The sequence below is a fragment of the Paramisgurnus dabryanus genome, chromosome 13 (genome assembly GCF_030506205.2).
Source record: "Paramisgurnus dabryanus chromosome 13, PD_genome_1.1, whole genome shotgun sequence".
Taxonomy (NCBI): Eukaryota; Metazoa; Chordata; class Actinopteri; order Cypriniformes; family Cobitidae; genus Paramisgurnus; species Paramisgurnus dabryanus.
Genome location: NC_133349.1, coordinates 14,261,424 through 14,286,698, shown reverse-complemented (window position 1 = coordinate 14,286,698; position 25,275 = coordinate 14,261,424). Strand labels below are relative to the sequence as shown.

Below are 25,275 nucleotides of genomic sequence, written 5' to 3'. Positions count from 1 at the left end.
CTGGAAATTGACCCGCGATCAAAATCGTAACAAAAATTATTATTTGTGCTAAACAAACACTTTAAAACACATCAGTGTATCCTAACTTTGAATGTATGTTCATGACCCTAAATGAGAAAGTTACAAAATGTCTGGAAGAAAACGATAACTTTAGTATTTTAAGGATAGTAAAACACCAATATAGCAACAAACACTAAAATATATATATTTAATTCAGGTCTATACAGTTGCTTTGGAACCAAACAAAATGCGGGTCAAATTGACCCACGAACCTCAAAATCATTACAAAATTATTTTGGTACACTTTAAAACATATCAGCATGTCCAAACTTTGCATGCATGTTCATGGCCATAAATGAGAAAAAGTCATTAAATTTCAAGAATAAAATGACAGGTTAACTGGTTTATCCGACAGCTTAAATATCAAAATGGGTCAAATTGACCCGGAACATAATATAAGTGTTAAACCAGTGGTTTGGTTTATCCACATTTTACCCAACCTTGGTTTGAACCAATCCAGCATTTATACTAAATAATATATTAAGTCATAGGCTACCTTAATATTTACTGTGGTAACATTATACACTTTAAATCTTGCTGGTTATTTGCTTGGTAAATATTGCACAGAACATGTTGGGTTACTAAAAAAACCTATACTGGGTTCTTTCAATGCAATGCTGGGTAGAGTTAACAAAAACCAGTATAGGTTTATTTATAACCCAACATGTGTTCTGTCCAAAATTTACCCAGCATTGGGTTAAAAATAACCCAGCAGAATTTAGTGTGTAGCACCTAAGAAATGTACTACAATAAATACAGTATTATTATGTGAGCTAGCAGCTGAATATGGTCATCATTTATTACTGTGGTGTTACCTGTTACCAGTCATCCTGGTACACCACAGTATTTTTTTGTATGGGTACAAACCAATGAATGAAGCGATAAACAGACAGACATGAACGGAAGAAAAAACCTGTGACATACAGGAAGGTGTGTAGAACACTTTGAATGCACCGGTGCTTTTGTATAGACCATCACGTAATGCCACATTAACATAAACAGCACACATTCACATAAATGCCAATACAAACACCAGCACACAGGCACATACTGTATATGAGGTTATAAGTCTTCCCCTCACATTCATGTCATGCCATGTCTGCTTGTACGTGCAGTAATCCTGTATATTTATGTACAAATATATCAAAACATGACAATTGTCTTTTAAATCTAATTATATTTACTGACACTTTTATCCAAATACAATCAATCTCTACTTTTCAATCAAAATGTGGTCCCTAGGAACCAATGCACTTGATCTATATGTAACAGTGAGGAGCTGACAAAATCCACTTTAGATTTCCTCTGAGTATTTGTCTGATAAGTTATCTGTCTCCACCCATCCATTTTCTTAATTGTCATAATTTTCCCCATCCTGTCTGTTGTCATTAACTCATTTTCATTTTAGTGTTTTCTTTGGATTTAAACTATAATTGAGCATCACCTGCAGCTTTACTGAACACAGATTCAGCCACTGTCCTAAAAAGTTTAGCTCAACTGTATTTAAGCACATTCAGATAAGATGTTCGTTGTAATCTCCAAGTAATCCTCAAGACCTTGATAAACTGTTCTGGTGTGATTGATTGGCGTTGAAAAAAAAAAACACAATTGAATTTAGTCAGATTCCAAGCTTTTTCCCCCCAAGGAATTAACTTTATATCTAGGACTAAATAAAGCGAAAAAAAACTCCACATTACACTTTGTTACCTTTTTATTGCAGCAGGTCTGAAAAACATCAACGAAAGACATAACAATAACAGGGTAACAACGATAATTACAAAGTGAGATATTCAAAACTCAGGAAAGTGTAAAATTAGACATTAAATTAAAAAGAAACTGGAACCTGTTGTCAGGTGCCAACCAGGACTGAAAATTAAGTTGGTTTTACAAGCACAAACAATGGTAAACGTGTAACAGAACATCTCTTAATAACACAGCAGTCCTCATGATTGAAAAATCATGTTTTTTTTTTAAATCTACAAGAATTAAAGGTCATTTGATGGCCTTAATATAAGAGGTGCGTGTTGACTTCTGCTTAAAACCTTTAGTTTTTCAGCCGCTGCCGGGAACTGACTGTACTTACAGTACAGACAAAATAAAAGCTCAATGTTTTTAAACCTCAAACACTTTAAATTTGTGTTCGGGGCAGAATGTGTGAATTACAACAGAATGCACACCTGAGGAGGAACATTGTTTTCACTGTAAAGATCTTTTAAAGCTCTTACTTCAATTCATCTCATGGCAGAACTCCACACCAGGTTTTCAACCTTGCCCTGTATGGACGTCATTAGTGTAGAAGTGACCTAAAAAACCTGAAATGGATTTATTAGATTGCTTCACACACACACACACACACACTTCTCAGCTCAGCAAAAAATTCCTAATGGAAAACATGGAATGGCTCTACATTTACTGGGGCTTCACAGGAAATGTGAGGGAAGCACAATGTGCTAGCTAAGGATCACTCCACTCCCAATTTTTGTTATTTCATATATACACAAAACATCTGATCACCTGCCCCAGGTGCGTGTCTCTATGTGTACATGAAGGAGTCGTGTGATTCCTCGTCGTGACTGAGCATATGGGAGGTAGGGATGAAAATTTACTCTAGAGGTCATCAGCGTGGCGCCTGCGTCTGCGTGACCTCCGGTCCTCGGCTGGCCAGCCGGCTAAGGATGCTTCTCTCTGACATCTGCAGCCTCACGGCGACAGGCGGTATCCGAGCGATGGTTGCCGGGAGGCGTGTGACGTCAGCCTTCATGTCGCTGAGCAGCTCCTCCAGTTGTTTCAGAACTGATGATTCGTAATAATAGCAAAAATGTTTTAACTCGTCAGTGCTATTCACACATGCAGATTTTAAAGATTTAAATACTCATACTTATTTTAGCATCTGTAGATCACTACTACAGATAAAGGCTGTACTGTTGAGCCGCATGTCGTGCACAAAACTACAGCGATATCAAGTGATGTGTGAAAGCGTGTGCTATTATAGCTGAGATGCGTTTATACTCGCCTCTGGGGTGTTATACCGTTATTTATTTATTTATTTGTTTTTATATAGTACTGTGCATAAGACTTAGGCCACCACCACCAGACTTCTTGTTTTAGAAGTTTTAATGTCCATCCATATTTATTTTTCAATCTATTTTATTAAGATGCATACAGAAAAATTCAGGACTAAATGTCTTCTTTAGGCATCGTCGGTGTTAAGTGTGACCTCTCTTGGCACTAAACACATATTGAGAGTTTTTGAGCAGAATTAAGTTAAAATACTTATTTCTTTAAAATTAGGATTTAATATTTAGGTTAAGAGATCCTGCAGTTTCCTGCTATTGCTCAAGTGGAAGGGGAGTTTACCCTAAAAACTTTTACATTTGTATACAGTTTTTAATACTTTTTGGATGTATTCTATTAAAGAGACTGAAAAACAAGTATATATGATCACTATAACATTGCAAAAACAACACATCTAATTGTGGCATGGTGGCCTAAGACTTCTGCACAGTACTGTATATCAAGTTACTTATTTTGTGCACTTTAGCACAGTAGTTCTCATATATTCAACGTTATGCCCAGCTGATACCTGACCAACGATCACCGGCAGAACCGCTTAATCTCCGCTAAATCTCCATTTCCGTTCTCCCAAGGGTTTTTCCCTCCTAGGACTTATTTTTCCTCGGATAAAAGCCCGGGGTTTTTTTTTTCTCCTAGGGGGTTTTTCACCCCGGGGAGGCAGCCTTTTTGGGCTTTACCTAGCTTCCTCTTCAATACGTTGCTTTAGTAATACGTGCAATTATAATATTGAGTCATAGCCGCAGCAAATTTAACTGCTCATGCTATCATGTATTCTGTTGTGCTATCTGTCGTTTTCTGTGCTTTTCACTGCTTCTATTTATGTAAAGCTGCTTTGAAACAATTGACTTTTGTGAAAAGCGCTATATAAATAAAATTGAATTGAATTGAATTGAATATTAAACCAAATAGGGCTGCACGATAAATCGAATGTGATTGGAATGCACATCTCGTCAGTGAAGCCGGTTCCTTGGTCAGTAGTAAATCGCCATCACCTGCTTTCAAATGAAGAACCATTTACTACACAAAGTCGTAGTTCATTGACAATCGCGGATGTATCGCCTGTAATATGTTTGCGATATGGCCCAGCTTGTCAGTGAACTACTGCTTTGTGTAGTAAATGCCGCTCCATCTGAATGCAGGTGATGGCAATTTACTACTAATCAAGGACCCGGCTTTACCGGCAAGATGCGCATGACTATCACATGCGGTTTATCGTGCAGCCCTAATACCAAATGTACGGCGCAGTGATTCTCTATAATGCTGTTACACAGTGAATAAGTTCATGCAGGGTTGTGTGTTAATAATTTTGTGCTGTATAGAGTACGCATGGAGAGTTTGTGTACCTTTGTGCAGTACTGCATTAGCGGGTTTGTTTCCTGACATTGACTCTTTGCTGAGATGTTGATGTGACTCGGCCAGACACTCCACCTCACTGAAGCGTGTGTTGAGCGCCATTGAGGGGTGAGATGGGTCTTCTGTCATGTTTAGATATGCGGCCCGTCTGAGCTGCTCCTCGATAACCAGAGCCTGTTCCAACAACTGCAAAGACACATAGTATTTTGACTTTACCATATTTAGCATGAACAATCTTCCCCATTATATTTATATTTCATTTTAATTTAATTTTCTAATTTTTATATTTCCTGTCCCCTATTTAATTCACCTTCTTATAGCAAAGATGATAATACAGAAAAAAGGTCCTATCAATAAAGAAAATAAGTGCTGTATACATTTTGGCAATATTGTGAACATTAACAATGTTTTCTTTGTCTCTAACCTTAAACCTTCGCGCAAGGAACTTGTTTTTAATTTCAAGGAAGTTTCCTCGGCTCATCTCTCCTTTAAAGGGTTCATTGAGGATGGCGAATCTTGGGTCGTTTTGTACATCTTGCCAGCGGGCGTAGCCGTGACTGGTAGTAAACAGGTGAAGGATGTATAAACAGCTTCTGATGTTAATCCACAGCAAATATTCACATTTTTATATGAGTTACCCTGGACCACAAAACCAGTCATAAGTCGCACAGGTTTACACCCAAAAATACATTGTATGGGTCAAAACTAAAGTATTGATTTTATGCCACAAATCGTTAGGATATTAACAAAAAATCATGTTTCATTAAGATACTTTGCAAATGTCCTACCATGAATATATCAAACATGCATTTATCATCAGTAGTACGTGTGGCTAAGGAATTCATTTGGACAACTTTAAAGGGGACATTTCACAAGACTTTTTTAAGATGTCAAATAAATCTTTAGTGTCCCCAGAGTACATATGTGAAGTTTTAGCTCAAAATACCATATAGATCATTTATTATAGCGTATTCAAATTGCCACTTTGTAGGTGTGAGCAAAAATGTGTCGTTTTTGGGTGTGTCCTTTTAAATGCAAATTAGTTGATCTCTACACTAAATGGCAGTGCCGTGGTTGGATAGTGCAGATTAAGGGGTGGTATTATCCCCTTCTGACATCACAAGGGGAGCCACATTTTAATGACCTATGTTTACACATGCTTGCAGAGAATGATTTACCAAAACAAAGTTAATTGGTTGATCTTTTTCACATTTTCTAGGATGATAAAAGCACTGGGGACCTGATTATAACACTTAAAAAAGGAAAAAGTAATATTTTCATGATATTTCCCCTTTAAATGCGATTTTCTCAATATTTAGGTTTTTTTCCCCCTTTAGATTCCAGATTTTCAAATAATTGTATCTCGTCCAAATATTGTCCTATCCTAACAAACAATACATCAATGGAAAGCTTATTTCAATTGCAACCCTTATGACTATATTTGTGGTCCAGGGTCACATATAGCAATTTACATATTGTACACTGGTGCCAACCATAAATTGAAACCTAGATGATTTTTAAAAGCCTCCCAGGTTTGACTGAAACTTTAATTTTACAGTAGATGACATCAAACACATCAAAATCCCGATCATCCTGTAATGACCGGCATAATAACTGTAACTGTTCAGGATACTGTATGATACCAGCCAGCAGCCAGTAGTCATGACGACGATGCCAGATCTCATAAGTTTTCTTGGTGACCGTGGCGGCTCTCTCTTCATTCTGCCAGAGTGAGTGAAGCTCTAGAAAGACAGAGAATTCATTCATTCAAATCCACAAACGCATACACGTACACACACACACACACACACACAGCAAATTCCCAGTATACCTGTGAAACCTCCGTCAGCGATGTTAAACATGAACCTCTGCTTCACTGCTTTCTTCTTCTCTTCACTAACTACATCCCCTCCTCCACTTGTCTCTTTGGCATTCTCTCCATTTTGCAGTTTACCAGAGTCTTCTGATTTTAATCCATCCCTCTCGTCTTTCAGATCTGGTGAAAGACAAAAAAGAGACATTAAGAAGAAGATCTAAAGAAAAACCCAAAGATTGATTTGTGTGCGTTTGTACCTTTCTTCTGTTCTCCAGGTGAGCTTGTGTCCATTTTCTCATCAGAAGCTTCTTCTGAAATAAAGGAGGGGGTTATTTAATCCAGTAAACAAAGCTGTAACATTATTGGTTTGTAAACATAAATATAAAATTTCAAACAACATGAAAATATCACCTTTGGTTTTGGATGTGTCTGCACTGCTTGCAGCATCTAAACTTTCAGCTTTGACATTTGAAGAGGAGGTATTCTCCCTTGACTTCTCCTCTTTCACTCCATCTTTCTCATTTTCGGCCTCTCTGCTTCCTCCATCCTTCTGCCGTGAGGGTGATGTGTCCAACTTTCTCTCCTCTTTCTTTGGTGGACTGGGGGATTTCTCACCTTCATCAGGAATCTCAATGATCTGTGAGAGAGGATAAAACAAAGAGAGAGTGAGACAAGGCGGCAGAGAAAGTAAGAAAGCCAAAGGAAAGCACTTTAACAGATGACACGAAATAGTAATCCCGTAAATAACTAGTAGTGTACCTCATCTTCCTGTCTCAAGCCTTTTATTTCCTTCTCTCCATCTCCATCTGTCTTCTCCTCCAGCTCTTTGAATGCGTCATCAATTTTGGAAAGATCTTCTGTTTGGATAAATCATTTGTGAATAAGGGCATCACGTTAGCAGCAGAAAGGTCATGGGTTCAAATTTCAGGTAAAAAAAACATGAAAAAATATATTCCCTTATCGCCTTGGATAAATGCCTTTATGTCCATTATTTTTTATTAATAAATATAAAGTCTTGAAATTAATTACGGTTGTGTAGCATTATGTACCTGCTGCTGGTGTGTTGGGCTGGGTATCAGCAGGTGTTCCACTAGAGGGCGTTTTTGGATCCTCTCCTGCCGCGATGGCCGCCGCTCTCTTGCTTTCCTCCAGTTCTTTCATCCAGGGCATTGACCACTGACCATTGACATGCTCAAACTCTTGCACCTGTGAGAGTTCGAAACAGCCAATCACAGCTCAGAACAGCCAGAAAACAACCAATAACACCTCATATATGCAGCTACATAAGCGATTTTCACTTACCTTCTTGCGGATCAGTGACATCACACCTATGCGTGTAAGAACGTGTTGTCGTGACAGGCCTTCCCGTGGAACGCCATCAGCGAAGGTTTCTGCCCCATCAGCACCCGGCTCACATAGGTGACGCATAAACAGAGACACATATGCCCTGAGAATGAGAGAAAACACTTAAGTCAAAGAGATCAATGCATTAGTGTTGGACGATACGCCCCATTTTGAGATCGGCCTATTGCCAGCTTGTGAGATCGCCAATGCACGATAGTATCGGTGGGCGGGGCAGTAGTTTACGGTTCATTTTTACTAATTTATGACAAGTCACTTGATTGGTGGACAGGTCCAGGCACTCTAAAATTTCATGGGTGCCAGAGAGTGGGAACAACAAACTTGCTAGTTTAACCCTCTGCGCGCCTAACAACCTCTCTAGTGCAAGAAAATGTCAGAGCCACGCGTATTACAAGTTTAGGTCCAAGCAAGAGTCCAAGACGTGCGCATTGAGTCCATGTGTGTGAAGGAATCCACACGCGTTACAACCTCTCTTGTGCAAAGTAAAGCCAAAATGCAAGAAAAGCACCCAATGCGCATGTTAATGTGAAACTATGATGATAATAATAACAACAACTATCACCAACTGTCGTCACGAAAGCCTGCAATTAACGGTATTTCTGACGATCGTCAATACACGATACTATCGTCTATCGGCACAACCCTACAATGCATTATACAAATGTATGCAATCCCAGTATAATTTTAACACGCACACACTTTAAGAAAAATCTGACTCACTTAAACTCTTTCTCCGATTTGCCTCGCAGGTCTCTAACAAGCCACTGGGTGGTAAAGGCATCCTGTGGAGGCATCCCATAACGCATCACTGCATTCAAGAAGGCCTTCCTCTGACGGGCATTGAAACCCAACACCTAATGGATATAAAGATGTTTTAAGGTTATTGCTTTCTATTGTAAATAAAGAATGAAAAAAGCTAGGAGATAATTTGAGTTGAACCTCAATGTTGCCTCCCACTCTGGCCAGTAGGGGCGGCAGTGGTTTGTCTTTGTCATTTCTCAAGCCTTTGCGATTCGGCCTTCGTGAGTTAGCTAACAAAGGTAAAAGCTATGTCAATACAAATTCAAAACTTAAATACAGATGTTGTAGTGAATATATATAGTGCAACTTACCTTCAGATCGTTCATCAAAGTCCTCATCACCTTCTTCTGAAGCCACGGAGTAATCTGACTGGTTATCAGACTGATCATCCTGCCAATCTAAGAGACACAAAAACTTTTGAGAAGTTCCATCCTCTTGCCAATCAAAATATTTAAGTCGGGACAAAACACAACTGAATTCATGCAGACATCTCCAACAAATGGCCAATGTGAATTGTAGGCATTCCTACACACAAGTTGTTTACACACACGAAAAGAACATCAAAGGAAAGCGTTAAAAGCGTCTGTACCCCGTCTACTACCTCTGTCCTCCTGTGAGCAGTCGTTGTAGTTGACAGGTTTGCGAGGACGTTTGCCTTTGCCCAGGTGTCGGGCCAGATCTTCCTGCTGCTGTTCATAATGATGCCGCAGGAGTTTCTCCCAGTAATCAGGATCAACGCTCTCCTCCTGTTTGATGATTTCCCTGTCCACATCCTCCTCCTGAGAAAGGAATCGCATGTGTTGTGAAATCCACAGATAGAGATAGGTCACATGCCACACAAACAAAGTCCATGGCTTACCTCCTCATCGTCATCTTTCACCACATACTGGGCCACTTTAAAGGAACTAAGATATTCATTCATGCTCTGAAGCTCGGTGTCATCCGTTGCATCTTGGTTCCGGTCCAACAGTCGATCGATGGCTTTGTCATCATAGTGGATCACACTGCTGTCCTCTTCCTTATTGTCTCCTGGATGAGAGAAAGGGCAAATATAATATTAATAATAACAATATTATAGCACAATAGCAAGCAAACTAGATACCTAATCTATAAAATGTAGTTAAAGGGACATTCCACTTAAAAAAAAAAAATATGCTCATTTCCAGCTCCCCTAGAGTTAAACATTTTATTCTTACCGTTTTGGAATCCATTCAGCTGATCTCTGGGTCTGGCGCTAGCACTTTTAGCATAGCTTAGCATAATCTATTGAATCTGATCAGACAATTAGCTGTAACATGGCTGCAGGAGGCGTAGTGATATTACGCACTGCCCAAAATAGTCCCATGCTATTGAAAGTACCAAGGGGACTATTTTCGGGCAGTGCGTAATATCGCTACGCCTGCTGCAGCCATGTTACAGCAGCAATGTCCTTGACTATTACACCAGAATAAGAGTATAGTCCTAACCATATCTGCCCTAGAATATCGCAAATTTTAATTTTCCGTCAGTCTTAGTACACAATTTAACTTCAGAAGAGTCAAGTTTTAAATAGGAAAAATATTGGTTTGGTTTCACTTTGGTTTCTTTTTAGCGCAATGCTAATGGTCTAATCAGATTCAATGGATTATGCTAAGCTATGCTAAAAGTGCTAGCGCCAGACCCGGAGATCAGCTGAATGTATTCCAAAACAGTAAGAATCAAATTTTTAACTCTAGGGGAGCCTGAAAATGAGCCTATATTCAAAAAAAGTGGAATGTCCCTTTAAGCTTTAAACCATTAAGATTCCGCATGTGTATGAATACAAAAAAACCCAGCAAAAGCCGAAACCAAGCGACTGATAACATATCCTGTTATCCGGCTGGTTAGGATTTAACTGGAAAAGATTAACCACTTATGCTTTAATGCATTGAGTCCATTTAGGACATGGTGTGTTCAAATGTTAAACCAATAATAGAAAATAAAATGTCAGAAAATCAAAACACACTGGCAGACCGGCCATGCTTTTTGTTAAACTCCCGCTGCACATTTTTAATTTACAAAGAGCTGCAAAGTAGACTGCATTGTTCAAAGGTCATGGTTGTGCTAATACTCCTTATATAATCATGTTCTTAAAAATCGTACTATTCATAAAGAAATAATCTTTAACCTTCTCCGATCTCATCTTTGAAAAGTGCCTCGGTGCCAAATTTCAAGATGTCATCCAATTCCTGTTTGGACATGGATCCAGCCTTGGCCGACCCCAGGCCAGGTCGTACCACGAGGTGGGTCAACATCATCTTTTTCTTTGCTACCTGGGAACGATAGGACACAGTGTTGATCGCTATATATATATATAACACAATTCCGTATTTGCAGTTTTTTAGTGTAATCATCGTTTTCGGCATAAACACAACACACAATTACTGTAGACTTATGAGAATACTGAAATGCACAAAAATATCTTCAACTCTTTATATGAATAAATAAAAATCGAATCTCACCTGCGTAATTCTCTCCTCCACAGATGCTTTAGTGACAAATCGATAGATCATCACCTTCTTATTCTGACCAATACGATGAGCCCTGCTAAATGCCTGAGAAGGACAGAAAGACAAACGAGGTCCTTAAAAAATTCCAGGGTTATACAAAGACTTGAAGTGTGCTTTGAGAGAGACATAGGCGTTTAGTGATTGTTAGTATTAGTATTGTTAAGCGTTTACAGCTGTAGGATCAAGTATTTAAAAATGTCTTTACCTGGATATCATTATGTGGGTTCCAGTCAGAGTCATAGATGATGACAGTGTCAGCGGTTGCCAGATTGATGCCCAAACCACCTGCTCTGGTGGACAGCAAGAAAACAAACTGTGGAGCTCCAGGAGCTTCAGAAAAAAGAAAAAGATGGATGACGCCAAAAGAAAACATTACTAAACAACATTGATTAACAGCTGCTAAATAATTGTGAAGGAGAGTTTACCCCCAAAAAATGGCACAAGCATTTATTTATGGATGAGCTGTTCCTTTAACAGGAAGTAATCTGAATGACAAATGGAAACCTGTGGCATCTTGCCTCACCATTAAACCGATCAATGGCTTCCTGTCTCATCCCACCAGTGACTCCTCCATCTATCCTTTCATACTTGTATCCCTCGTTTTCCAGGAAGTCTTCCAGCAAGTCCAACATCTTTGTCATCTACAAAGCATGAGGGAACAAGTACATTTGTTTGCACTCAAGTTTTTGTGTGTTCATTTGTTTGTTTATTTATTTTTTAATGCTAACCCAGCATCTATGGCTATATTCATGCGAAAACTGGTTAATCGATAAACAAGTTGATCCATACACATGTTGGGGGAAGGACAATTTGGCATCTCCAATTCATCTAACCTGGCCTGTGGGAGGAAACTCGGAGTAAATCCACGCTGAAACAGGGAAAACATGCCAACTCCACACAAAAAGGCCACCTGACCTGGTCCTTTTTGCTGCGAGTTACTGTGCTGCCCAGTATGCACCCCTATGAATGTATTTGTGCTTGTGCCTGGTATATGTCAGTACCTGTGAGAATATAAGTACTCTGTGTCCACCCTCCTTTAGTTTCCTCAGCATCTTGCACAAAAGCAACAATTTCCCAGAAGCCTTGGTGAGGGCACCGCCATCATACATGCCATTGGGCATCTTAGGTGCTTCCTGAAATCAAACCAACCAGATAAATTACTGTCATTAATATTTTCCCCCATTGCTTATGTAAAATGGTACAGCCCTATAAGGAACATATGCGAGTAGAATCTCACATTAGCAGCTGTGGGGAAGAGGTAGGGGTGGTTACAACACTTCTTCAGGTCCATAACCACATTGAGCAGAGAAACCTGGTTTCCGCCACCACGGGTGTTCAAAGCTTCGAAGTTGCGTGTGAGGATGTACTTGTAATACTTCCTGTTGAAAACAAATATATATTGAATCTTCCTTACACTTAAATGTAGTAGTAAAGGGGCATTATCGAGTCATCAAGCTGCTGGCCATGCAGTTCAACCAACATTAAATAACTGTCCAGCAGGTGGCACAAATGAGTTTCATGAAAAATGAAGTGAAATGTGGTAAATGACAACAGAAGAGAAGTAAATTGCATACTTCTGCATCGAGCTGAGCTCCACTCTCACGATGAGCTCGGTCTTTGAGGGCATGTGTTTAAAGACGTCGGCTTTGAGTCTTCTGAGCATGTGTGGACCCAACATGTCGTGCAGCTTCTTAATCTGGTCCTCTTTAGCGATGTCAGCAAACTCCTCCAAGAAGCCTTCCAGGTTACTGAAACGCACACACATCAGACACTTACATCACCAAACACAGTGATCTGAACTATAAGAACGCATTAATCCAGAAAGCATACACATTTACAAACACTTACTTGAATCTCTCAGGAGTGAGGAAGTTGAGAAGATGGAAGAGCTCCTCCAGGTTGTTTTGTAAAGGAGTGCCGGTCAACAGCAACTTGTGCTGGAGTGGGTAGTTATTCAACACACGAAAAAACTGAAAGAAAACAATAAAGAGAAATCAACAAAATTCCTCTTGATGAATGAGGAGTCGACTAATCCATCTCATTTACATTTATGCATAAGGCTTTTATCCAAAGCGACTTACAATGCATTACAAGGTTTATGTTTTATCAGTGTTCCCTGAGCTACAAGACCATCACAAGAAAGGCCTATATAATTTTGCTAGTTTGTGTGACCTGATCAGATGTGTTTTGTGAAGAGTGCCTGTCTGTGAGGTGTTCTCGAGTTCATTACAGCATTAAATTTCTGTTGTGGCACATAGCTTACCTTTGATTGGTTGTTCTTTAGTCTGTGGGCCTCGTCTACCACAAGACAAGCCCAGTCAATTGAACCCAAGATGGCCTGATCGATCGTAATCAGCTCGTATGATGTTAACAGTACATGAAACTTCACAGCAGCCTCTTTCTGTAGAGATGATAGACAGATAAGGCAGTGGTATATATATCGTAAAATTTAAAAATCACTGGTAGCCCTTTGGACATGCAGAGTTTTGGGTTTATGTGTCCAGTAAAGACATGAGAGAGACAACGTGTGCGGGATGTCAGAAATTCTGTGCCTTTCTGAATGTGTACTTATGTACGTAGCTTGCACATAACTGTTATGCAATCTATATGACATTTAAGCTTGCTGCAGGAGATTTCACTTCCTACGTGAGAATAGTAAGGAATTTGTGCGCAACAGATCTGGAGCATCATTAACAAATCAGTACTGGGCGCTTCCTGTACAGTTTGAGTGATCGCAAATGGAAGGTGAAACTAAAAAGTGAGTGCGCATTCAAACGCAATTTCAAAACCCGATGCACGGATTGCACATGCAGGGTTCCAGACTAACTTTTTTCACTAGGAGCACGGTGGCCCCCAACTGAAAATTTTAGGGGCGCAAACAGAAAATTTAGGGGCACAGTGCGGCACACAATGTACATCAACATGCTAACCAAATATTCACATATCTACAAATTTCCACTGTATTACTAATAAATACTTTAATGATAGATGCAGAAAGTACAATGTGCTGTTTTCAAATTCAGTGTCACATCACAAAAAAGGGTCAAATTTAATGGTCGCACATGTGAGACTGGATGTAAATTCAGTGGCACACTCTCAAATTTTGGTGGCAAAATGCCACCATTTGGTGGCAGTCTGGAGCCCTGATATATACAACATAATTACCCAACCAAATATGTGAGAGAACCCAAAAGCATAACAATATATTTTTCTCCCTAAGGTAGCCCAATGGGCAGGGCAGAGATACATTTTGGTAGCCCAACAAGAAATGGCACAATATCCCCGGGACATCGGGCTAGTGATTTTGCGTGCCCTGATCATTAAATGATATCAAACCACACTTCCTTCGCATTTCTTTCCTGCCCCGTCCCGCTTCTTACTTTCATTTTGGAGGCTTTCTTTCCACCACGGATGGCGTTGTCTTCAAAGGAGAATTCATTTTCCCGTATGACGGCTCTGCTGTCTTTATCACCCACGTAGGTGACCACATACATGTCTGGTGCCCACATCTCAAACTCCCTCTCCCAGTTGATGATGGTGGACAGTGGGGCGCTCACCAGGAATGGCCCCTTTGAGTGACCCTGAGAAGACATTAGAAAGAAAAGATTAACAAATTTATATTGTATATTACCAAATGTTCAGTAAATGCATTGTGTCACAACAAACTCAAAAACCTCTTTGTAGAGCGAATAGAGAAAGACGGCAGTCTGAACAGTCTTGCCAAGACCCATCTCATCGGCCAAAATGGTGTCGGTGCCTTGAGCCCAAGAGAAACGTAACCAGTTCAGGCCTTCCAGCTGGTACGGGTGAAGCGTGCCACCTGTAGCGTCCAGATACTCCGGCTGTCTGTCAAACTTGATTGTGGGCTGATAAACAGAGCGAGAGAGGAATATTAGATAACTATTAAAAAAAGACAAAAATTAAAGCTCTGTTCCATTCTGTGAAAATATAACCTTGTTATCTTTAATACTGACTAAAGTCATGTCAAAGATTGAAATTAAAATGAAATCAAACGTTGATGCCCTTAATTGTATAATTAAGGGCTCATTTAGCTGTAAACGTAAAAAATTGGTATCATTTTGGCATTTCGTCTAGACGAATGTGGCTTTTTGGGAGCATGAAACAGCCACATACTGGTCTGGCATGTATACTAAATCAATTTGTGTTGTTGTTTCTGTGGTTTCGTGTGTACACCAATATTTCTTGAGATGATGCTGTGTTTATGGACTTTAAGAAATATTAGCTGATCAGGCATGCAAGAGATGTTCTGTCGTTCCTTACATCCACCACAGGATTAACAGGAGGTCTTTCCACTTTCTTCACTTTCACCTTCTTCATCTTTTTACCTGGTCTGCCTTCATCTCCAAGCATAAGTTCCCTTACAAAGAAAAAAAAACACTTGAGTAAACTATGCATTCAATCAGCATTATCCCACGCATGCGTCCATGTGCGCAAGGTTCTGCAAACTCCTCCGTGCAAGTACCTGTGGTTCCAGTAATGCTGTTTGTAGGTATCAAAGTCTGGTATGTCCACGTCATCACACTCCCAGGATGACTGATCATACTGCAAATCCCTCCATTTGATGAGGTAGTGAACATTATTCTTCTTATCCACGCTGAAAGAGAGCACAACAGTTGAGCAGATGTTTCTTCAGAGCATAGAGGCTTCAGTCTCTGACGGCTCTCACCTGTGGTTTAGGATTCGGTGGATGAGGAGCCACTCCAGCTTCACTCCAAAGCGTCCATACTGATCCTCCATGCGGGCATAGACGGGATCTTTATTCTTCCTCTTCGTGCTCTTATCTTCGTCTCCCTCGGCACCCAGCTCTAGATTGGGCGGCTCTTCCATATCTGTCTTTCGCTGGTAGTTACGGAACATTACCTGACAGTTCAGCTCCAACTAAAGACAAAAAAGAAAGTTAACTGCTACCCTTAGGTTGTGATATTACATAAATGTAATTTTTATTCGAGTTACCTGTAGTTCCTGGACCCATGAACAATGCCAGTAAGACATGTTGGACCACTTTACAAAGAACTCTCTCTCCTTTCGACCAATCATAGGTGGAGGATCCGGAGCATCGGCTGGGAGGTCTGCAGGGCGGGGGACAGGCATAGGGGGAGGGGCTTCACCCCAGCGCCAGGTAAGAACTTTCTGTACCTTGCCCTTTAATGGAGCACTCTGACAAGACAAAAATGAAAGAGTTATATAGAGCTTTGAAGTAAGTTCAATAAAAGTGCACAAGCACGCGATATTGCTCCTCTCTCTCACCAGACAGCGAGGACAGATCCATTCTCCATTGGGAATCTCTGGAAGGGGAGGGTTGAGACAGTGTAAATGGTAGGATGAGGGGCAGGTGTCACAGCACAGCAGCTCCCCTCCGTCCTTACACATCCGACAAAACTCTATATGATGATCGTCCTCCTCTTCTACCTCTCCTTCGTCCCTCCTGCCATCAGCATTTTCCTCCTCCCCTTCCGAGCTCTCCTCGCGAGCCTCCCATTGAATGCCCTCCTTCTCCTGAAAGAGGGACATAAATAATGCATATACAATAGAAACCTCAGTCATTAAATATCAATGTGAGCTTTATTCATGGAGCGCGCAAGACCTATTTTTATTCTGGACACAATCAACATAGTGGTTATTTTTTATAGTTGGGTACATACACAGTGTGGGCAGCTCCATGTGCCCTCAGGGGCTCTCTCCATGTCAGGGTCCAGACACACCATGTGATAGGCTCGTGGACAGGTGTCACACAGAATGATCTCACCACCCTGCTGACACACCTCACAGTAATCCTGATGATCTGTCTCATAACCATCAGCATCTTCATCTACTGAGAAAAAGAGAGAGAGAGGAATAAGAATAATAATTTACAGAGTGCATTAAAGTAAAAATGTATTTCCATGAATTATTAAATAAAATAAGGTAAGTATTTGACAAAGTTGTCTAAATCATCAATTTAAAGTGTCACTCTTATGATTTTTTGTTTATAAATTGCAGACATCATTTTTAGGCATACTGGCTTTCTATGATTCTATAGTTTGATTATAATTGGATGACAAACAGATGAGCTTGGTATATGATTTTATGACACCAGCGTGGAGCTAACACATTAAGAATTAAAGGGGACAGAGAATGAAAAACCATTTTTACCTTGTCTTTGTTGAATTATGGTAGTCTACCCGCATTCACAAACATACAAAAAGTGCTAGACATGCTAAACATCTCAGTCTCATAGAAATTCCTCTTTCAGAAATGTCAGCCAGAAAACGGCCCAATCTGAAAAACTGATGCTTTTGACATCACAGGCATCTCACTGCCCCTCCACTTTAAAATAATTGGCTACATTTTTTGAGTGGCAGCAAAGTCAGCCAATCAGTAATGAGATTGCAAGTTAAGCCAGTAGGGGGGGGGGGCAAATAGGTGCAAAACCACTTGTTTAAAATCCCCCACCCTAATAAAGCTTTCTGAGAAAAAGCTTCTAAGGCATTACAGACTCAAACAAAAAAAATTTTGTCTACATGTCACATCACAGAACAAGGATAAATACCCCGTTCAATCATTCTATGTCACCTTTAGGTTTATGCTTGGAGAACAGCATGATGTGTATTTGATGTGCATTTGTGATAGACTATACACATTGTTCCTTTGTTTTCAGGCAACATTATTATGTTGTTAATTACTACAACACCAAAACTGCACCTGCAATGGAAGTCTATGTGTCCACCTTGCACCCCACTACATTTTAAAACAAACTTACAATCAACCGCATACTACTGTTGGCATATCAATGTCAACAGAGCATAACTTTTATGTAACCCTGAGAAGTTTTTTTAATCTAAATGTCTACTCTCAGTAACTCACCTCTCTTCTTTTTCTTTGAGCTTTTGGATTTCTTACTCTTGGAGCGGCTGCTCCGACTGTTGGAACCATCACTGACAGAGAAACTGTCAAAGTCACTCTCACCATCATCATCCTCACCACTCTGAGAGGAGAAGGAATGCAACACATTTTGTGATGTTAGTTATTTAATTACATAAGGAACAGATATGCAATATCTGTTAAGAAGTAAACATATAGGATGGTTTCTTACAGAGGAACGTTTTCTTTTGAAGTTGCCCAGCTTAATCTTGAGTGGAGCCACTTTCTTGGCTTTAGACTTTTTGTCCTGGGGCTTTGGAGTGGGCTTGGTTTTCCTACGTGCATTTGGACCTACAGGAAATAAAAACATGACAAATAATGTTAAGTAAACATTGAGTCTCATTCATTAAGCATGCGTACGCACAAATTTGGGCGCGAGAGGTTCGTAAGGATGTTTTCACAAACAAATCGTGATTTGACAAACACTTTCGTATCAAAATTTCTTCTAAATGTACGAAAATTTTTAAGAAAACTTAGAACCACTCGTAAGCAATAATTACGTACGCTATAATCAAATACTAGGCTATATGTTAATAATAATGTTGATATATAAAATTAACATGATTATATTTTATGTATTATATATTATTATACATGATCTATAGATTTTATATTATTAAAATATACATTATATTATACATTATTATAGCCTACTTATTTTTTGTACACATATAAAGAAGATGCACGTAATGACAAATCTTCACGCTTTCCTTCCTCACTTTTTAAATTTCTATATGAAAGCGTTGTTATTCCTAATGTAAACATCATGTAAATGTAATGAGAAGTCCAAACGTCAATCACTTGATCTCCTGTCTGATTTATTTTAGATCCAGATGTGCGTCTCTGTCATATTAATTAAACGTCATTCTTGTTAATGCATTCAATACTTATTTAATATTACCTCCCAAATAAAAAAAATGCAAAGCAAATCAGAACTTTACTAATAATAAATATAATCATGGATTTCTTGTATAGCTCTTTTGCTTCTATGACAAACTGCTCTAAAATTTTCTGTGGACAAGCGCTGCGGAAAGCCCTTATATGGAGCTGGTTTGGGCGTGTTTTATGCAAATTACAAAACTCGCCAATTCACTTCAATTTCACTAACGTAAGAACAAGTATAAGAACAAATTCATGTTTGTACGCAGGTGTTGCGAATTAGGAGGAAAGTCTTTGGGGGAAGTTCAAGTGTGCGTATAAATACGAAAAATGTACGCAATTTTTAGTGAATAAGACCCAATCTCATTTTGTCGCCAGACAATAACAAACCTATGGGTTTGAAATGACATAACGTAAAAAATTGTTCAGATGTATGGCCTATTAAAAAAAAAAAATTAAAACTTGTTTAAAATAAATCAATAATTTCATTAATAAATTAATTTCTTATAATTATTTCTGCCATAACACTTATTCTATCATTTTAATTCCTCTCCAAATCAAATTTTTTCCATGTTCCTCTCATTCTCTCCTCTGACCTTTGCCCTCTTTGGTCTTGGCTTTCCGCAGGGGGACTACTGGAGGCTGTTGGGTTGGGGGTTGAGGAGGCGGTGCAGCAGGAGCTGCTATTGGTGTGGGCGTGGACATTGGTGCAGCCCCTCCTCCATCCACTCTGGTCACCATACTCTCCACTGCAGCAGCTACATTGGCAGCTGCCAGAGCTGCGTTGGCGCTCGCCGAGCCTCGCATGGGATTATTAGTGCTAAACTCCCGCCATTTTGCTCCCAAAACCATCATCATCTTTGATACTGGAATCTTAGGGTTCTTAGCAGCTATAAGAGGCCTGAGATAGAAATACCAATTTTAGATCAGCCTCAAGAAAATTACAGGATGAATTTAGATGTTTAAAAGGCAATAATAGAAATAGGAGGAAAAATGTTAAAGTAGCTGCATTGTTTTACCTTACAAACTGGCTGAAAGCTTTATAATTGGTAAGGGAAGTGTAGTCCTCCTGGGTGAAGGTGTAGTCAATGTCTTTCATTCCCCAGTCTGCTAATAGCTGAGAGGAAGTCTTGGGTTCCTGTGACAAGAGAATAGAGTGTCACACATGACTAACACAGCAGAGGACAGTCGTATGGGTAGATCAAAAATAATATACATCACTTCTGTACGCTATCCACAGACTAATTCATATAGAAAATTAATATGTTTGGTAAACACAGTTTTGGTTGTATTTATGATCCTTAAGACCACCCATCTGCTGCTCCTTACCTTCCCATCATCGTCGTCATCATCATCATCATCTTCCTCCTCAGGCTCTGGATCTTTACGTTTGCTTTTCCCCCCAGATGAGCTGCCAGCCTTCTCCCCAGCTGAGCCTCCCTTCTTCCTCTCCTTGGAGGAGCTTGATCTCTTTTTCTTTTTCTTGCTCGGTGCATAGTCACTCCCTTCGCTATCAGATCGCATTCCTCTGTCATCCTCTTCCTCTCCTGCTATCATTCTGATGGCTTCCAAAGCTTCAGGAGAACTGACAGGAATTTCCTAAAATTTCCATAGCTTGATATTAATCATCAATTATACTGTAGATCCAATCTTGGACATGGCCTTACTCAGTCAATATTAAAGATATCTTGGTTATATTTTCAAAGAATGTTCTTTACATTATGTAGGAGGATTTTATGTAGAAAAGCATGAATCACAAAAATGGCTTTAGTTAGGTTTTCACAGGCAGGATCATATTTTGTCACCCATAAAAGCAATATATCATCAAAGGCAGATGTGAACAGATTGCAATTGTGCATTTGTGCCATGCACTGTGTTATTTTTTTTTACATACTGGCTCTGATTCACAGCAATTTCAAGGTCCATTCCACGGGTGTGAAATTCCTAAATTCCTGGGCCATCTGGACCCTTGGGGTGCTCTACTGACCTCTCTGAGGACTTTCTGTCGTTTGCTGCTCCTGCTTTCGCGGCTCTTTTTCGCTTTCTTCTTCTTTTTAGATTTAGGAGCTTCTGGCTCTGAGATAAGTTCTTCTGCATCGTCATCTGTCCAAAATACAGACCAGTGAGCTCAGATCACAACATCAAACATACATCACAAAAAACTGAAGCAGAAATATCATACTAATTTTTATTTCTGTACACATAAAACAACACTAGATTTGATTCAGCTTAATTACCCATAATCTAATTCTATGCACTGATTTAAAAGGAAAACACCACTGGTTTCCAATATTCTACTATGTTCTTACCTCAATTTAGACAAATTAATACATACCTAACTTTTTTCAATGCGTGCACTTAATCTTTGTATAGCACGTCGTGAATGTGTTAGCATTTAGCCTAGCCCCATTCATTCCTTAGGATCCAAACAGGGATGAATTTAGAAGCCACCGAACACGTCCATGTTTTCCCTTTTTAAAGACTGTTACATGAGTAGTTACACGAGAAAGTATGGTAGCACAAAATATAATGTGGCAATTTTTAAGAGGATAAAAACTGAGAACTATATTGTATTGCGGAAGAGCACTTAGTTTGCAGCACTTTGACCTCGGTGCGCAGTAACAACAGGGTGGACATATAATTACTCTACATGTTTAATCTGAGTGATTTGTTAAGTTATTTACACCTGTCGGCTGTGTAAGAACTAGGGCTGTAACGATAAATTGCGTGTCCCATTAAAAAGACCTGTCTAAAATCGATTCTGCATCACAAGGCTGCGATTCTGTATTTCATGCACAGCTTGTGCATGTACTATGGCGTTTTGGTCAGTAAGAAGTCCTTATCAATCTAAAATCATTATGAGTCTGAGTCTTTTATAACGTGCATTTAAAAAAGCAACACTCGTTAAATAAAATCATTAAAAATTTTCTTTATTATCATGAAAATACCTGAAAAAATCTGAAGAACGGCAATATAAATATCCTTCTAGACATTTCCTGGAATAGCGTCCGTAATGCTACTTCTTCTGTGGCACAATTGGAGTTTCTGCACGAGAGCGCCCTCTGGCATTTGAATGTGGCGGCATTTTTACTGTTATTCATTCAAATTCATTCATTGAGAAAACGCGCATTTGCACGATAAATCGTTACAGCCCTAGTAAGAACGTTGCTTTGTTCCGCTATTTTGTATGGAAGTCAATGGGAAGTCTAGTTTGTTTTCCCCAAAAAGGGACGGAGACGCAATTGACAGTCAAGTTCCCAGATGTGCCGGTAGTCTGTATAGTTCTCTTTTTTTATTAATAAAAAACTCCACGTTTTATTTTTTCCCACCATACTTACTCGTGTAACTACTCATGTAATAGTCTTTAAATCTGGAAAACATGGAAGTGTTTGGTGGCTTCTAAATTCACCCCAGTTTGGATCCTAAGAAATGAATGGGGCTAGGCTAAATGCTAACACATTCACAACGCGCTGTGCAAAGATTAAGTGTACGCATTGAAAAAAGATAAGTATGTATTAATTAGTCTAGGCTGAGGTAAGAACATAGTAAAATATTGAAAAAAAGTGGTGTTTTCCTTTAAGAGGAAACATGCCACATCAATTTAGACATAATGACTTTTAATAAGACAGTCTAATTTCTGTTTCTTCCTGGCTAGGATATAAGTCTACTGTCCAAATATGTCAGCAACAGTGAAAACTGGGACATGGCTGTTGCTTTAGAATTCATTCATTTATTATAAGAGCTCTGTTGATCGGCTGCACTACTGTATCAACGGCACCATAACAACAGCGGCCAGAAGAGGAGAGCAAAACAAATTGGTTTGACACACTATGCTAAACAATATTATACATGAAATGGTCGTTACAGTAGAAAAACGAGTCATTTTCGCTTTTCAGATATATAAGGAGTATGTAACAAGATTGGTTCGTCTTTTATTTTATTAGCAGCTGTTTTTACTTCAGCTTGACGACAGAATCAGGAAGTGATCCGTTTAGCATGTGATGAGTTTTGCACGCAGCAAACTGTAACTGCATTATAAACTGATGCTTTGTTTATTTGTCTTTATTTGCGAGGCAATACAATGTGGTAGCACGCGGCTAGGTTAGTGCATTAGATAAACATTCAAGAGAGTTTAAAAACAACTGTTATGAAGTGACAGCAGGTGTATCGATCATAATTCTCTAATGAATTATCACATTGTCCAGAATTTTGACATGTCAAAAGGTAGCTTGCATGCTTTGACTCATTTGGGAAGGTTATATAATGGCGTGATGTTGTAAATGGTGGTCCACGCTCTTTTTGGGACATATCAAGTTAACCTCTTTGATGAGTTCGCCTTACCATCCCTCATGTGTCCAAACTGGTCGCGGTCATCTTCACTACCCGACATTATGCTTCGGGAAACGTCTGGACCCTTGATAAAACAGAAAGTAAAACATTTGGTCTGGATTTTAGCCGGACCCCATGTTGACAGACAGATAACTGACAGGAAGGCTAACTGTGCGTAAATAAAATCAATTAATGACGGTGGCATTTTGCAACTGCAACACAACATTCAAACGAGTTTGCCTCCGTCGTGTCATTTCGGCATTTTTCGTGAACTTTCTCGTAATAGAAGGCAAAACTTAGCTGTCAATCAAGTTAGCAAAGCTAGCAAACAGAGTCAAGTGATCCGACTGCGGGGGAAAATGGCAGCCGGTTGGATGAGTTGAGTTAAATCGCTTATCTGTCTTCATTTCTGCCCTTAAAAACTTTGCTCAAGAAATAAAACGCGGAGGTCGCGAGGCCCCCGTCAAACGCCATATGGCGGTTTGCAAAGCGACGTGACATAAGTAAAAACAATTATAAGTTAGCAATAACATTAGTTAGGTAGTTTGTTTGTTTGTTTACTGTTTTCAATGCATAAATCACCGAGTTATTTTATATCTTTCACAGCAGGCGGTCCGATGGTTGGAGGTGGGTGGGAGGATTTGACTTACAGGTCAGTCCAAGGTGTAGTTAGTCCACGGTATGATCAGCTTTAATCTGTCGCGAATCCTCAAGTCAAACGCTAAAGATAAATAGCTATCACCGAGAAATGCAAAAACCTCTTCAAAGGTGTAAATATTTGGGATACGTCGTCCACTCTTCTCCCCTATTCCCAGCGTCAGTGACCACAAGCTAACATCCTCACATACACACAAAGAAAATCGGGGGGGTGACGAGACATCCCATAATAATCCCAGGCACGCTCCCCCCTCCCTACAACACTCACTCAACTCTGCATAGTTACCTCGCAACCTACAGACCATAATAATCATCACCCTCCACACACACTAGCAGCAAGTACACGCTGCCTTCCCCTTTCTTAGTCCCTGCCCCCTTAGCAACCACGTTGCTATGGAGACACTGCCCCCTCCCGCCCTCTCGAACATCCCATAATAGTCATAAGCAGGCCGCTCTGACATCCCATAATAAACACAAGTCCTAAAAGAGAAGGAAGAGAAAAAACAACACCAGTCACATGGTCTCCAGGGAAACCCCAGGCTGCTGGTGACAGCCCATAATATTCTGCAACTGTCCGTCCACCTGGCTGGGTTTTTGTGTACCCTGCGAGTGAAGAAATGCCTGCAAACACCTGGATAGAAGTCAACGTATGATGTAGTGCATAAGACTCCAGCTATCTGTCAAATGCCAAGCAGCAGCAACATGAGTGACACTTACAGTTGTAGAAGTGATGAAATGTCAAGTTGTAGCAGTTGGCTTTTATAGTCACGTATCGGCCTTAAGTGCAAAGATGGATTCGAGTAGTAAGTTTGTTTTAAGATGGGAAGCATAACAATAAGTAATGCTTGTGTAAACACTCACTTTTATGATGCTTTTGGATGGGCTGTGACAGCACTAAAATGAAATCTCGCACATAAAACCGTCTGAATCAGAGGTTCACTTGTGGGTCGCAAAGTGGGATAAGGTTGGCCATGCATGTACACAAAAACAAGTGTTTCTGTAGCTTAGTTGGTACAGCATTATGTTAGCTTTGCAAAAGGACATGGGTCTGAGTCCCAGGAATGCACTGTAAATCAATTTGGATAAAAGTGTAAAAACATTTTAGTTGAATTAATGATTATAGGAATGACAACTGTTTTGATCTTACTAGGTACTTTGATATTGCAATAAAACCTGTTTCATTTTGGAAAGGAAAACCAAAACTTTGTTTCCCCAATATTTCCATTTAAAAATATTCTTGTGAAACATTATACCTTTAGGTGTTTATGTGGGTTCTGAACTGAAAAAGTTTGGGAATCTCTAGTCTAAACTACACACTATAAAAACGCTGAATTATTTTAAATCCAGCATTGGGTCAAAAAGTGAGGAACCCAACCAGTTGGGTTGTAATTTAACATATGCTGGGTTGTTTCAACCCAACGGCTGGGTTGACTTCTCTTCTGAAGGGCGCGAAATTAAAAATATGTGTTGTTTGTGTCATGTGAACCGTGTGCA

At 39.6% G+C, this 25,275-nt stretch overlaps 1 protein-coding gene across 5 annotated transcripts; it reads right to left on the bottom strand.

Moving 5' to 3' along the window:
* Window positions 1-1,758: 1,758 nt before the first annotated feature.
* chd4b (chromodomain helicase DNA binding protein 4b) lies at window positions 1,759-24,124 on the bottom strand. 5 transcript variants are annotated; one of them, XM_065298287.2, is made up of 40 exons: window positions 23,775-24,124; window positions 23,137-23,209; window positions 20,783-20,898; window positions 20,125-20,394; window positions 19,815-19,933; window positions 19,392-19,696; window positions 18,089-18,207; window positions 17,860-17,980; window positions 16,659-16,828; window positions 16,264-16,512; window positions 15,970-16,173; window positions 15,683-15,894; window positions 15,479-15,610; window positions 15,277-15,373; window positions 14,670-14,861; window positions 14,376-14,576; window positions 13,259-13,396; window positions 12,844-12,965; window positions 12,570-12,743; window positions 12,233-12,374; window positions 11,997-12,128; window positions 11,519-11,636; window positions 11,201-11,325; window positions 10,948-11,040; window positions 10,614-10,758; window positions 9,327-9,496; window positions 9,057-9,246; window positions 8,779-8,865; window positions 8,606-8,697; window positions 8,387-8,520; window positions 7,607-7,751; window positions 7,354-7,510; window positions 7,064-7,161; window positions 6,716-6,941; window positions 6,562-6,612; window positions 6,320-6,484; window positions 6,122-6,230; window positions 4,913-5,045; window positions 4,479-4,674; window positions 1,759-2,853 (listed from the first exon to the last, which is right to left on the bottom strand). In XM_065298287.2, exons 2-40 carry the CDS (start codon window positions 23,183-23,185, stop codon window positions 2,678-2,680), a joined length of 5,874 nt encoding a protein of 1,957 aa, XP_065154359.1. In that variant the 5' UTR covers window positions 23,186-23,209; window positions 23,775-24,124; the 3' UTR covers window positions 1,759-2,677. The 5 variants fall into 5 exon arrangements, with proteins under 5 accessions (XP_065154359.1, XP_065154360.1, XP_065154361.1 ...); XM_065298288.2 differs by having other exon boundaries at window positions 6,562-6,615; window positions 9,069-9,246; XM_065298289.2 differs by having other exon boundaries at window positions 6,562-6,615; window positions 9,069-9,246; window positions 16,659-16,825.
* Between the last annotated feature and the right edge of the window lie 1,151 nt (window positions 24,125-25,275).